Source organism: Gastrolobium bilobum, unplaced genomic scaffold (genome assembly GCF_033153095.1).
Source record: "Gastrolobium bilobum isolate Gb01-03AN ecotype WA unplaced genomic scaffold, APGP_CSIRO_Gbil_v1 utg12132, whole genome shotgun sequence".
In the NCBI taxonomy this organism is placed as follows: domain Eukaryota; kingdom Viridiplantae; phylum Streptophyta; class Magnoliopsida; order Fabales; family Fabaceae; genus Gastrolobium; species Gastrolobium bilobum.
In genome coordinates, this window is record NW_026899550.1 from 757,458 (window position 1) to 771,789 (window position 14,332).

The window sequence follows — 14,332 nt, forward strand, 5'->3', positions numbered from 1 at the left end:
GCTGCTGCGAGCACCTAAGAGATATACATCGACCCTTGCGGGATTCAGACCAAGCTCCAAATTCACAGCAGTTGACTGCAGATCTTGTTCTTCAATATTGACCATCGTCTCCCTAAGGGAGAAACTGAATTGAAGCTTGGGGACAGACGCACTTGGAAAGCTAAAGATGTTGTCCATATATACGTTATGTCCTTAGTGTATATAAAGTGTGAGTGTGTGTGAAACGGATCAGGCTCCATTTCATTGTTGTTTGGCCTTTGATTTGCAAAAAGTACAAGTTCTCCCATGCATGACCCATATATAAAACAAACAAAATTGGTCCATGAGTTATGAGGGAGACAGTAGAATAATAAAAGCCAGAACCGTGGTCTTTGGCCTCTGGGATTCTTGGCTTCTTGCCCAGAATGCTTATCTCCTTGATCCTTTCATTAATAATAGATATATGTTCTATGAGAAAAATTATTGTGCAGTGTTATATTCATCACCAATGATATTACTTCTAGTCTATATATACACTCATTAATTTTTTATAAAAAATGTCTATAAATTTTGCCTCAATCTGATGTTATTCGTCCCGTCTGTACTTTCAACTTGTGTAATCATTGAACGAATTAATATTGTCAAGTAAATTATAGATATCATCATTCATAAGTGATGTTGCAAGGAGAAAAAGCCTGTACTTCATTTTCACCATCATGCAGCAGCTAGTGCGAATGCACACATTTGGCCAACTTGACTTCTCCTCGTGACTATGTTTTTTTGTTACTTTAGCCAATAAATAAATAAGTAAATAAAAAATAGAGATCTCTTGAGTTAGATTCTCATATATATATATATATATATATATATCAAACAAACTCTCTAATTTTGTACTAGATATTGATTCCTGTACGGAAGTAATAGGACTGCCTTTGCATATTGTGCATAGCCTCCCCTATATACATACAGAGCAAGTCCTATCCTAATAGAGACCAAAATTCCTGAGTAGCATAATGCATATATTGAGCATATCCTTTTCTTCTCGTGTTTTTTGTAAAAAAATTACTAGTTCTTATGTTGAACATTTATGTAAGAGGGCACTTGGGAAGTCTCCTGAAAGGCAGAAAGTAACAGCAGAACTACATGACCTCTTGTTTGGGCATCCATAATATCGAACTCACCAGCAGAACTACAATACAAAAGCAAGTGTTATGTAAAAAACCTCCAAAAACCAAATAAATGTATACAAAGTATAAAAGTTAAGGTACATATTCTATTGGTAGTGTATATATACCAGCCACGATCTCTTCTTTTTCTGCTTCTTTTCCTCAATATAAGCCGAAAGCTCCTCTTGCTGAGCAAGTGAATTCTCTAAAGCCTGACAAAGAAGAACCATTCGTCAAAAGGAAAATGAGAGAGAGCCTCGGCTTTTTCAAAAACAATAACGATCAGAAATAAGCATTTTGGCTTTTTGTTATAACTGGTTCGGTTCTGCTTATAATTTAATGGAAAAAGTTACATGAATAAATGTGTATATTTACCTTCTTGGTGGCCATAAGTTGTTTCTCCAAGTCATCGGCACGACTTATAGTAGCATACAGCATTTCCTCCTTCTCAGGTGGCATGGTAGGAGACTGATGATTCATGATTTTCATTTTCTCTTCCAAATCTTTCATGCGTTTCATCACAGTCATAAACTCTGTTCTCATCACAGAAAAACGGACAAGTTGGAGTTGAGATGTGAGAAATACTAAAATTATTTTCGGTGATTGTTGGAAAGAATATCTTTAAGATATTTTTATTATTTGTAAATATCTATTTCCTTCTTTCAATAGGATTTGGTTTAGGTCTGGGTTAAGCTCATTAGTGTTTCTTTATATATTGTACTCTCCTAAATCAATTTAAATATACAGATTTATTTTAATGTTCTTCTCGTCTCTTGTTATTTTACAATTTAATTATTTATAATTAATAGATCAGAGACGTTGAGAATAAAAACACACACACACACACACACACACACATATATATATATGGGTTATGATCATTTTACACTAGTATAAGTTACACTCTCAATCTTGTCCGCTGATCCCACTTATATCTAAGGGCTCAAATTTTTTAGTAATGTGAGCAATTGGATACAAGTGGATCAATGGTCAAGATTGAGCGTAAGACTTCTAACTCTTACACGAGCGTAAGAATATCCTGCCCCTGTATATATATATATATATATATATATATATATATTCGAGATATAGATAATATCTTCATTTTAGTTTATTATGTTTGTTATTTTTTTTAGGGTGAGTTGTAGAGTTGTTACAACCCCCATTCGTTTATTTTGATGTTATGTTTCTTAGTCTTTCTTGTTCAAGTTTGTTGCTTATGATTTGAGGGGGAGTGTTGGAAAGAATATATTTAGGATATCTTTATTATTTGTAAAGATCTATTTCCTTATTTCATTAGGATTTAGTTTTGGTCTGGGCTAAGCCTATTAGTGTTTCTTTATATATTGTGCTCTCCTGAATCAATTCAAATATACAGATTTATTTCATTGTTCCTCTTGTCTCTTGTTATTTTACATAGTATCAGAGTTTCAATGTCACGGGTTCAATCCTTATTGCCCCCACTTTCTCTTGTGAAATTTCTTAGCACAGGTAGGCTGGACCTGATGCATCATTTACCTTTTAAGCCCAATGAGCTCTCTTGTGAGAGGGCGTGTTAGAGAATAATATAAATCATTAAAAGGCCCTCACCCAACAGTTTAAGCTTTTGGGTTGAATTGGTCCACAGATTATTCCAGTTACACTAGCTCCGTCGATTTGTATTCTAGTTGTAACATTATCTTTTTTTCAGCCCTTCCTTGGCTGATGTCTATCCCAGCCTTTCCTTGGCTGATGTCTTTTTCTTCCTTTGCTGATGTCATTCCAGCATCGTCTCTTTACCAGCTCTTCAAACTGACGGTCATTCTAGTTAATTTGCTGTCAATTTCTTCGACTTATATTCCGTGAAGCTTCATTTTAGTTTTCTTTCTTTCCAAGATGAAGTGTCCCTCTATCTTGAGGGGGAGTATTCGAGATATAGATAATATCTTTATTATAGTTTATTATTTTTATTATTTTTCTTTAGGGTGAGTTGTAGAGTTGTTACAACCCCTACTCGTTTATTTTGATGTTATGTTTCTTAGTTTTTATTGTTCAAGCTTGTTGCTCAGAGGCGGACCCAGGAGAGGGGCTAGGGTTGGCCACTTCCCTTCCCTAATTTTTAGAATATTTGTTGTACTATATATTATAATTTTGGGCTGAAATAAAATTAATTTTGGATTAAAAAAATTAAGTGATTGGGCTGAAAATTTCAAAAAAACTTAAACAAACACAACTTTAGAAATTGAAATTGTAGTTTTTTCCAAAGGAAAGAGCAAACTTTTAGGGATCAAGAAAAAATTTCAAAATCAGGCACACTTGATTATCAAGAGGGTGGCAAAAATCATTGTCAAGGAAGACAGCAGCAAAACACACAAACAAGGGTTCCAATTTTTTGAGCTAAATATTGGGGAAGGAAAAGAGATTGTCGAATGGAAGATAATAAGACCAGACTCCAAAATTGAATGAAAAACTAATTTCTTGATGATTCTTTGATTACATATGTTGAAAAAGAAATTATTTTGAATTTTAGCACAGATTCTATTATAGAAGAGTTTAATAATATGAAAAAACATAGAGCAAGAGTTAAGTGAATTGACCTTAAATTTTATAATAAAACTCTTTAAAACTTTTTATATTAGGTTCATATATGAGTGTATCTACTTTTCTTAATAATATAAAAAAAAATTCGCCCCCCTCTATAAAAATTTCTGGGTCCGCCACTATTGTTGCTTATGATCTATACCCTCCAGCTTGAGGGGGAGTGTGGGAAAGAATATCTTTATGATATCTTTATTATTTGTAAAGATCTATTTTCTTATTTCATTAAGATTTAGGTTAGGTCTGGGTTAAGCTCATTAGTGTTTCTTTATATATTGTACTCTCCTGAATTAATTCAAATATACAGATTTACTTCAATATTTCTCTCCTCTCTTATTATTTTACAATGTACAAAGGATTACGATATATAAAATGAATGAAAATAAATCTTAACAGTCTCTTATGATGAGGGAAACTAATCTATCTAATGAAAGAGAATCAAATCAAATCAGAATTAATCACAAAACGAACACCTCATCATTTACAACAATTGGCACCAATGAGGTTTTTGGGCATGTTTCGTGTCCCACTGACCATGGTGACAATACCCATTATAAAGGCCATCATTCCATTCAATTCACGAATTTAAAAAAGAAAAAGAAAAAAGAAAAGAAGCATGTAGGATGATTTAACTAATGAATCCATGTCGTGAATTCTTATTAAGAAGCATACTTACTGCTAAAATGAAATACATTTGGCAGAGAATAGAGTCAAATCTTAAAATAAATAAAATTTTATCCACCACATACCTTCTGATGCTGCAGCTGTGTCAATCTGGTCGACTTTTTTCAAAGCAGTTTTATCGGCCACCGGGATTGAGTCCTCTTGCTTGGAAGCTTTAATAGCAGGGACCTGCGAAGCTTATGTTTTTCATAAAGTTAGAAATGAGGGATACAATGAGCGTTAGCATAAACAAATACTTCATAGATAATTAAACTGAAAATTCAAAAAAATTCTCTTTATTTAATTTTTGTTTACATTAGAACTACTAAGATTTTTTTACATCCTTCATTATGTCCTGAAAGCTTCCTATTCTTAACAAGGTTAAGAATGGATATTAACATACCTCTTCACAAACTGGAGAAACCTGTGAGGTGAGATTTTCCTCCACCTTGGAAGTCTCGTGTTCCTAAACATGCTCATTAATTAGTTCAAATGTCCATAAATGACAGAAAGCACTAAGAGTTGCTATAAAATCAAAATTATTTTGAACAACTATAGCATTTGCAGAGGCACAATTAAATGGAAGCCCTATGTATTATCAAAGATTAACAAAGAGCTTAGAATGAGCTATCTCACCTCTGAAACTACTTTCTCTTCCTCAACACGAGACTCACTTTTTCTTGAACATTTGTGATCACCATTCTGAACCATCTGCAATTCCATAATACGTATGTTTAGGAATCCATACAAGGGACATAAATTATCAGCTAAATCATAAATAGAAAAGCAAGTGAAAAAAGAAAAAAGGATTGCAGGCCCACCTTCATTATTTCAATATCATTCCATGGGCCCTTATCAGAGCGCATACATCCTCCTTGATCAGCACATGTACAAGTACCTCCTAAAAACTCAGGCAACTCACTGACAAAGCAAAATTACCAATGAATGTGTGAAGCTTCTCAATATCCTTAATTTAGTCAATGTAATAGGAAGACTTTAGATGGAGAAGAAAGAAAATGAGGAGTGAAAAAAAAATTGGATCGAAACTACTCATGAAATAAGAAAAGGATCAGATGCTGCTATATATTCAATCTAGTCAGGAACTCACCTTGCATCAATTATCTCAAGCAATTTAGTGTCATACTTGTTGCCAAGAACCTGATGAATTATAAATTTCAGTGACAATTCTGTTTTCCTGAGAAAACAAACAGATTTAGGGTAAGGTCTATATGCTCACATGGATTTTTGCTGTGGTCTTAGGATCAAGGAAGGATTTTACGGTGTTCCACAGTATTCTAAATCCAGAACCTGCATTGATGATGAACATGCGATTCAAGGTCTGCAGTGAACCAACCAATTTCATGATATTACTTAGTACTCCATGATATTTATTCACAATAAAAAACATTTTCCCCATAATTCTAACCAAAATAGAAAAAAATAAAATAAAATAAAAATAAATACCTCTGGATAGTTGTCACCGTCAATCTTCTGAAGGTTAGTAACGAGTTCCCTAGCATTTTTGGTGAAGCTTTTAAGCCCCTGTAGCATTGATAAATATTGAAGTTTCAGCAGCTTTTGATAATTTTCCCCTTATTATAGATATCAAGGTTCATTTTGTGTCACTAAGATACTATTCTAGACTCTCGTATGCTATTTTAAAGGCTGTGACGTGTGAAACCAATAAAGATTGTACATTTTGTACTTATCTGCTGAGCCATGTTCAATTGCCTAATTTTTTATTTATTTATTTTTTTTTAAATTATGACTTTAATCTTGACATATATAAATACATAATTAAACTATTTATCATGCGTACCACTCCCTGCACATCCAGGATAGTTGTGCTTTGATCGATGTGCTTCTTAGCAGCAATCGAACAAGCTGCAAACTTTATATCAAATGTCCTCTCAAATTCCTTTACATGGTATTTGATATAGCGGTCCATGGTTGTGACTTGCATTAGCTTGGTGGCATCTACTTGTCCCAATCTCTCTATGTATACAGGTCGTCCTTCTTTGTCTACTCCATGATGTCCTTGGGGATAATATTTTAAGACTTCGTCAATTTCCTTGAATTCAAAGTCCTATAAATAAAAGGCACAAAAAAGAGAGAGTAAAAGATAGAAATTAATAATAGCATAGTCAAAATTCAGATTTTAGGTAAAATCGAAAAAATGATAAAAAAATTATAAAAACATAAAATCGTAATGATAAATTGAGATTTTAACTATAATGAGATAAATCCCCTCAAATCTCACAAAACATTGTCGTTACAATTACCTCCGTAATAGAATCAGCACCAAATTCCTTTCTCCATTTGATCATGTCAGACCACATTTGCTTTGTTTTCTCAAGATCAAATTTCCTGGCCTTCAGGAATCTATACAGCAAAATACAAGAATAATAACGTAAGAAAATATCAGGGTCTTACTTAATTTAATCAGTGACATGATATTTAAGAATACAGATTAATCAAACATGCAAGTCGTGTGATAGACTAAAAGGCATAGCAAGAAAATTGACCTTAGCATCATGTGATAATCATCATGATTTGCAGGGAGTAGGTCGTCGGATATAAGAGCTTGACGGAATTCATCAACTGCTTTCAACTCCTCAGCATCGTGAACATCCTCAATTTCAACTGACATGACCTTGCTACTTCGCCTACCTTTTTTCGTCAAAGAATTCCTAAACATGTTTGAGGCATTGATTGCTTTCTTCTTGAAAGAACCTACAACATCAGACTTTTCAAGATCTACATGCATACAATTAATTAACAATATTGAAGAAAAAAAGGTTAAGGAATCGACGTGAAAATGAAAACGCCCAGCCTTACAATAAATAACAAGTTTACCTTCAGACATGGCGTCGCTTGGGTTGATTGCTTATGCTGGCTTTTCAGGAGTTGAAGCAAAGGATTAGAAGAATCAAGCACTCATATCATACAGGGCACAAAACAAAAAAAGCACTCCCAAATTCCCTGCCTGCAACCCCGCCAACCAAATAATTCATTAGACACACAACAACATCCACAACATATTTATATATTTACCATTGCATTCCTTTTCCTACATTATATTATATCAACCAAAAAAGAAAACAAAAAAAGGAAAAACAAAATATAGGAAATGAAAGAGATGTATCCAAGGAGATATGCATTAGTAATGAAAGGAACAAAAATGGTTATTGCCAAAACAAACGGAAGGGAAGGGAAAGAAAGAAAGGCATGAAGGTGAATATTTACCTCTTGAATGCGAAGGGAAGCAGGGAGAAGGAAAGAGAGAGTGGTTACAGAAGAGGGGGTTAATGTAAATCGGTGATCTGAAAATAGGTAGTTCTAGAAAATGGGTAAGAGACAGCAGTGATGCGCCGTTGACAACGCTGACCAAGTCTCAGCAAGACCGCGAATCTCTCTGCAATTCAGGATTAGCATATACGATAAAATATAACAGAGATAAAATCAGGGGATAGAGGTTTGGTTTTGGAAATGCACGTCTTATGCACGAAAAGAAAGAAAGAAAAAAGTAAATGGCTAAATTTTTATAATGTAAGGGAGCGTTTGGTACAGGAGAAATTTTTTTTTGCTGGGAACAAATATTTGTTGGAAAAAAAGTGGAAAGTTTTTTTTACCGGGTAAGTTAAAAAAAGTGTTTGGTAGGCCAAAATTTCACCGGGAAAGTTAGATGAATTTTACAGATATTATGTTTGGATGATGGTAAAATATTGATGGGAAAAAGTACCAAAATTACCTAATAACCCCCAATTTGAAAATTGAATGTGTTTGTCATAAAAACGTTATTATTTGACAACTGGGTTGTGTGTCTCTCTTTTACACGTATCTTTCTTTGTATACATTTTTGCCCAATAAGACATAACAAATGTTGAATAAATAAATGTGCAGTCTTATATTACATAACCCCTTTACTAATTAACAGTATGAAAAAGGTCATTATATGGCACTACCCGTATGAAAAACGTTGATCTCAGAAACTGAAACTAAAACTGGTTGAAACTTGCATATTCTGCATAATTGAAGTATACAAATAAACCATAATTACAAAAGCCAATGGACTTGTAAGTCATGGTTACATATCCTTCATATAATGTAAAGCATAAAACAAAAGCATCTGCTAGATACATTATTTCAATTTCACCAGGTTGGTATAGAACCGTAACAAAAGATGTCTCAGCTGTTCTTTTCTGATTAAATTCAACTATTGACAACTATCTCCTTTGCCAAAGCCGCAAGTCATACACAAAAAAAGGATAGGAGTTGGGAACGGATACAACATGCAGTACTCAGTCGTAGCCACACCAGAGAGCACACAAAATGGAAGAATAAAGCATGGGGTATTTTTGTCTTGTAAATTTCAGTTTTTGTTCCCACCGCATGGGAAAGAATACTTACCATACCTTTGGACGGAAACTTTAATAAAGAAAACAAGTGCAAATGTGTTTGACAGCTAAAAATGTTTCCAAATCAATTTTTAACTTTTCCACGTACCAAACACAGCCAACTTTTTTCCCCACCCCACTCTCCTGGCTAAATATTTTTTTCCATCCTACCAAACACCCCCTAATGTTATTCATGTATATTTGCACGTACATCACCTCACAACACCCTAATTAGCTAATTATCAAGTGTATTTAATAAAAAAATTAAATATACTTAATTATCAATTTACTTAATTCGTTACGACTATTTCTTTTTAAATTGATAGTTAAATTTATAATTAATTTCATAATGAATATTAGCAAGATATTTGATAATAATAACTCAATTTAACGCACATTGTATACCAAATCATATGACTTTTTGAGATCTACATAATGAAACCTTATTTGGCATTTCTCACAAATTTTGTTCAAATTTATAACAATGGTATAAAAAATAATTAATATATTAATGTACAAATCACAATTAATGTACTCATCATCAATCAAAATTATTGTACAATCAAAATTAATTATGATTGGTACATTAATTGTGATTCGTGATTGATACATTAATCGTGATTGATGATTGATATGTCAATTGTGATCGGTACATTAATTAAATAACCCTTTTTTCCTTTTTTTATTTTAATTTTTTGACTGTGAGTGGTACATTAATTCTGATCAGGTAATGAGATTATGCGACATAGCGCACCAAGTGCCACATATCTTTTTTTTAACAAAGTTTTTTTTCAAATTCTTCTTCAAATTTTAACTACTTTGTTTTTATATATTAAATTAGAGGGAGGTTATACTTACAACTTTTTTTTTACAATCTCTTACAACGGTTATTATTTTCGTACATTAAACTCATTAATTAATTATTAATTCACAATAAATGATAAATTATTAATTCACAATAAACTCATTAATTAACCGTTAATTCACAATAATTAATTATTCCATTCATATTTCATTCATCTTAGGATTAACGATTTTCAATTTTTATTCATCGAATTGGCAACTCATTATTAACATAAGCAATTACACAGTAAATGACTTATTCCTATTTTAATACCCCTAACTTAAATAATTTAATTAATTACTTTAAATTAAGTAATTAAGCATGTATTAGTGAGTAAAATTAAGTATAGGGCCTAATTAAGTGAATTGGGGTCACTTTTGAGGTAAAAAGTGTAAAATATATATATATATATATATATATATATATATATATATATATATATATATATAGGGGTAGGATCCTTTGACACCAGTGTCAAATTTGAAATTTGACACCTCATTTGATAGTCGTTAGATAAAAAAAGATCAACGACTCTGATTTGTAAGCATGTGACACCATTAATCTTTTTTGATCTAAGGGCTATCAGATGAGGTGTCAAATTTCAAATTTGACACCGGTGTCAAAGGATCCTACCTCATATATATATATATATCAAGGAGAGTTCAATGTTGGAAACTTCGCTGATGTGTCACTCCCTGCTTAATTCTGAAAATTGTGTTCACACTACATGGCATACAAAAACTTTCCTTCTTTGGTAAATTAGAAAAAGAATTTCTTTTTTAAATCAAGAAATAAATGACCATTTGTGGTGGCAGACAAGGCATTGAATGTCCCACTGCCCATCACATTGGAATTGGTCAACTGATTAATTGCTTTTTACATTAGAATTTTAAAATTCTAATTTTGATTGCTCATTTAATTAGAATGACTCATCTGATCTAAAATTCGAATTTTGAAATGGAATGACTCAGCTGTTTTAATTACTCATATGATCTAAAAATTTCAAATTTTGAAATGGAATGACTCATCTGTTTTAATTGATTTTTACATTGGAATTGCTCATCTGATCTAAAATTCGAATTTTGAAATGGTTTCAAATTTTGAATTTAAAATATGGATGGTGGGAAAAGATTTGGAGAGTTTTGGGTGGCATTCATTTTGTATAAATAGAGAAGTTGTGTTTCTTTTTTTCTTTTTTAGCTTGCCTACGATTTCTTTCTTCATTTCTGTTTGTAGGGGTTGTTGTGTTGGTATTATTTTTTGTTTTCTTTGGCTTTCTCCGATTCGTTTCATATTTTAATGGAAGGTCCTTCTTCTGCAAACGTGTCAGGATTGAGGAAAGTGTTTGTTGATCTTTGCAATGCTATCTTCTTATAAACAAGACGTATATAATCTTTACGATTCGTTTTCTTTTTTTTTATACTAATTATCTTTTTTTTCATTTTGTAGGGCAGAAGTTTTAATCGTATTTCATTCTGTGTTCTTGCCTACGTTTTTTTTCCTTCGTTCGTATGTGTAGCGGATGTTGTATGATTATTATTTTTGTTTACCTTACAAACAAGTTGCTATGAATTCGTGTTCTGTTTTTTGTATACTAATTCTCTTTTTTTCGTTCTGTAGGGCGAAAGGTTTCGTCGTATTTCATGTTGAGTGGTTCTTGCCTACATTTTTTTTTCTTCGTTCATATGTGTAGCTAATGTTATATTATTATTATTTTTGTTTATTTTATAAACAAGTTGCTATGAATTAGTTTTCATTTTTTGCATACTAATTCTTTTTTTTCGTTTTGTAGGGCAGAAGGTTTCGTTGTATTACATGTTTTATGGTTCTTGCCTACATTTTTTTCTTCGTTCATATGTGTAGCTAATGTTATATTATTATTATTTTTGTTTACTTTACAAGGAAGTTGCTCTGAATTAGTTTTCATTTTTTGTATACTAATTCTTTTTTTTTTCGTTTTCCAGGGCTAAAGGTTTCATACTACTGTGATTAGTTATTTACGCAGTAAACGCTCTCAATGTTGCGTAGTATTTTCCTACGTTTTTTTGCTACCCGATACAAAAATAAAATGGTAATCAATGGAATAAAATGTCAACGGATGAAGAGTTTAAAATTTATCTGCATCGATGGTCCTTCTTCTACAAACGTGTCAAGATGGAAGAAAGGGTTTGTCGATCTTTGCTGCAAAAGTTGCAAGGATTTTGTAAGGCTTCCTGGGGATATTTTTTTGTATTCTGCGAGTTGTAGATATATTTTCTTCGTGCTTGATAATTTAAGAATGTCTGTGATGACGATTTGGGATTATTATTTTTTGTTGTTGTTGAACTATATTTAGAAATTAATCGCTGAAGCTGTTCTTGAATATTTTTAATTTGTGTGATGTTATGTTGCATCTGTGTGGTGTTCAATTATGGTGCATGATGTTTGAATTTGTTATAATCTAAATATTGGAATTTGTTGATTTTTGAAGCTTGCAAACCTTGTGTGGATCAGGGGCATGCACTCCATTAGGAACTGACATGTATACCTCCTCAGAAAGGTCACCATGGAGGAAAGCATTGTTAATATCCAGTTGCTCTAGACACCAGTTGCGAGAGATGGCCACTGCTAGGAGAAGTTTGATAGTTGTGGGCTTAGCAACAGGTGAGAAGGTCTTAAAATAGTCAACACCTTCCATTTGATTATACCCTTTCACTACTAAACGAGCTTTGTAACGAGCTATAGTACCCATTTCGATCCAATTGGTCGTTTCCCTGTAGGTAGATCAACAAAGGTCCATGTTTAGTTTCAGTTGAGTGCCTCAATTTCTTCATTCATAGCTTTTATCCACTCATTGGATTGAGAAGCTTGCTTATAAGTGGTTGGTTCAATAAAATCACTAATGTTATGACAGAAAGATGAGTACTTGTTATCAAAAAAAAGAAAAAGATGAGTACTTACTTGAACATTTCTCATATGAAATTACAGAAGAGAGAGGATACAAACATGTTGATGTGGTGTTAGATATCTGTTTTGCAATGGAAGACAGATTGCAATGGAAGTCTTGCAGGTGTTTTGGAGGCATCCTTGCTCTAGTTGAACGTCTAGGAATGTATTCTGTAAGTGGAGCATCTACAGGTATGGGAGGAGTAGGCACTTCAATGTTGGTATCTAATTGTTCATTTGGTTGTGCAGTGATCACTTCTGATTGAGAACCTGGATTGAGTAATGCAACATCATCTTCCTTTTGAGAAGGAATATCACACATATTATTAAGATCAGCACCAAGTGGCCAAGGGGCATGAGGTAATGTCTGTTTATCAGTGAAAGGAAAGTGTTGTTCGTAAAAGACAACATTCCTTGAGATGATTATCTGTCTGGAAGTTAGATAAAAAAGCACAAAGCCTTTCACTCCTTCTTTATGACCAATATAGGCACATTTTCTTGCTCGAGGATCAAAATTTGAACGGCTAGCCACAATTGTAGAGGCATAGGCTAGACACCCAAAAGCTTTGAGATGGATGATCACAGGAGGCTCATTATACAACAGTTCAAATTGTGACTTATTGTTCAATACATGAGTGTTCAATAGATTAATCAGGTGAATGACATGCATAATGCAATGGGACCACAAACCTGAAGGAATTTTACTTAGAAAAAAAGTGCTCTTGCTATATTCAATATATGCTGATGTTTCCTTTCCACCACTCCATTTTGTTCAGAGTTTCAACATAAGAAGTTTGATGCAGAATTCCCTTTCTATTAAAATATTCAGTCATCAAGAATTCTGGTCCATTGTCACTATAGAATGCTTTGATTGTTATGTTAAACTAATTTTCAATGAGGGAGACAAATGATTGGATGTGGTTTCTTACCTCAGATTTAGCTTTCATGAGAATTCCCCAAGTAAAGAGTGTATTGTCATCAACTATTGTTAAGAGATATCTATAACCATGTATTGAAGGAACTGAGCATGGCCCCCCATATATCAACATGCACAAGATCAAATGGTGAGTCTGATATGGTATAGCTAAGAGGAAAAGCAAATTTATTTTGCTTTGCCAAATGACAAATGTCACAAGGGCCATCAATGTTTTTACATTTAATGAAAGGATGTTGGAGCATCATAGCTCTTATTACAGCCCTTGAGCAATGGCCTAAACGTAAATGCCACATATCATATATACAATTTTTAACAACATAACTATTTTTAGAAAAATCAGCTAATGTCTCTGTCTTCACATTTTCTTCTTTATTATTGATTGAATTATCTTCACGGTTGTAATTTTGTTTAAAAACATATAGTCCTCTCTCCAACTCAGCAGAACCAATCATCTTCATTGATGGTGTCTGCTGAATGATACAAGTTTGATGCTGAAACAATATGACAGTTAACATCATGGATAAGTTTGTTAACTGATAGAAGATTGACTGTAAATCCTTCTACATACATGACATTTTTCAAGCTCAAAGAATATGTGAGTGTGGCTATACCAGAGTAATGAGAATACACAATGCTTCCATTGGGAAAAGAAATTGGAATTGGAACAATTTTCTTGATATGACATAAGCTTGTATAACAACAAGTGATGTGATCAGTTGCTCCAGTGCCTAAAATCCATGGGATTGAAAAATTACCTGGAGATTCGGATGCCTCATTGCTCACATTGAAGGCCTTAGTTTTGACCATATTACTCATGTGTGTAGTTGAGTTTTGCTGCTGCATT

The 14,332-nt window shown here is 33.0% G+C and overlaps 1 protein-coding gene across 1 annotated transcript; it reads right to left on the bottom strand.

The window, feature by feature from the left end:
- Window positions 1-862: 862 nt before the first annotated feature.
- Window positions 863-7,745, bottom strand: LOC133291356 (phosphatidylinositol/phosphatidylcholine transfer protein SFH3-like). Its single transcript, XM_061489609.1, has 15 exons — window positions 7,632-7,745; window positions 7,242-7,371; window positions 6,911-7,118; window positions 6,668-6,767; window positions 6,205-6,471; window positions 5,850-5,927; window positions 5,623-5,724; window positions 5,494-5,543; window positions 5,207-5,306; window positions 5,022-5,096; window positions 4,789-4,851; window positions 4,472-4,574; window positions 1,521-1,678; window positions 1,274-1,357; window positions 863-1,168 (listed from the first exon to the last, which is right to left on the bottom strand). Exons 2-15 carry the CDS (start codon window positions 7,249-7,251, stop codon window positions 1,157-1,159), a joined length of 1,410 nt encoding a protein of 469 aa, XP_061345593.1. The 5' UTR covers window positions 7,252-7,371; window positions 7,632-7,745; the 3' UTR covers window positions 863-1,156.
- Between the last annotated feature and the right edge of the window lie 6,587 nt (window positions 7,746-14,332).

Excerpts from the sequence above, each read along its gene's own strand:
- LOC133291356 (XM_061489609.1), bottom strand. Across the intron at positions 6,768-6,910 it reads GATTATCACATGATGCTAAG|ATTCCTGAAGGCCAGGAAAT; the intron begins GTCAATTTTCTT and ends TTTGCTGTATAG. Across the intron at positions 6,472-6,667 it reads GTGCTGATTCTATTACGGAG|GACTTTGAATTCAAGGAAAT; the intron begins GTAATTGTAACG and ends TTTTATTTATAG.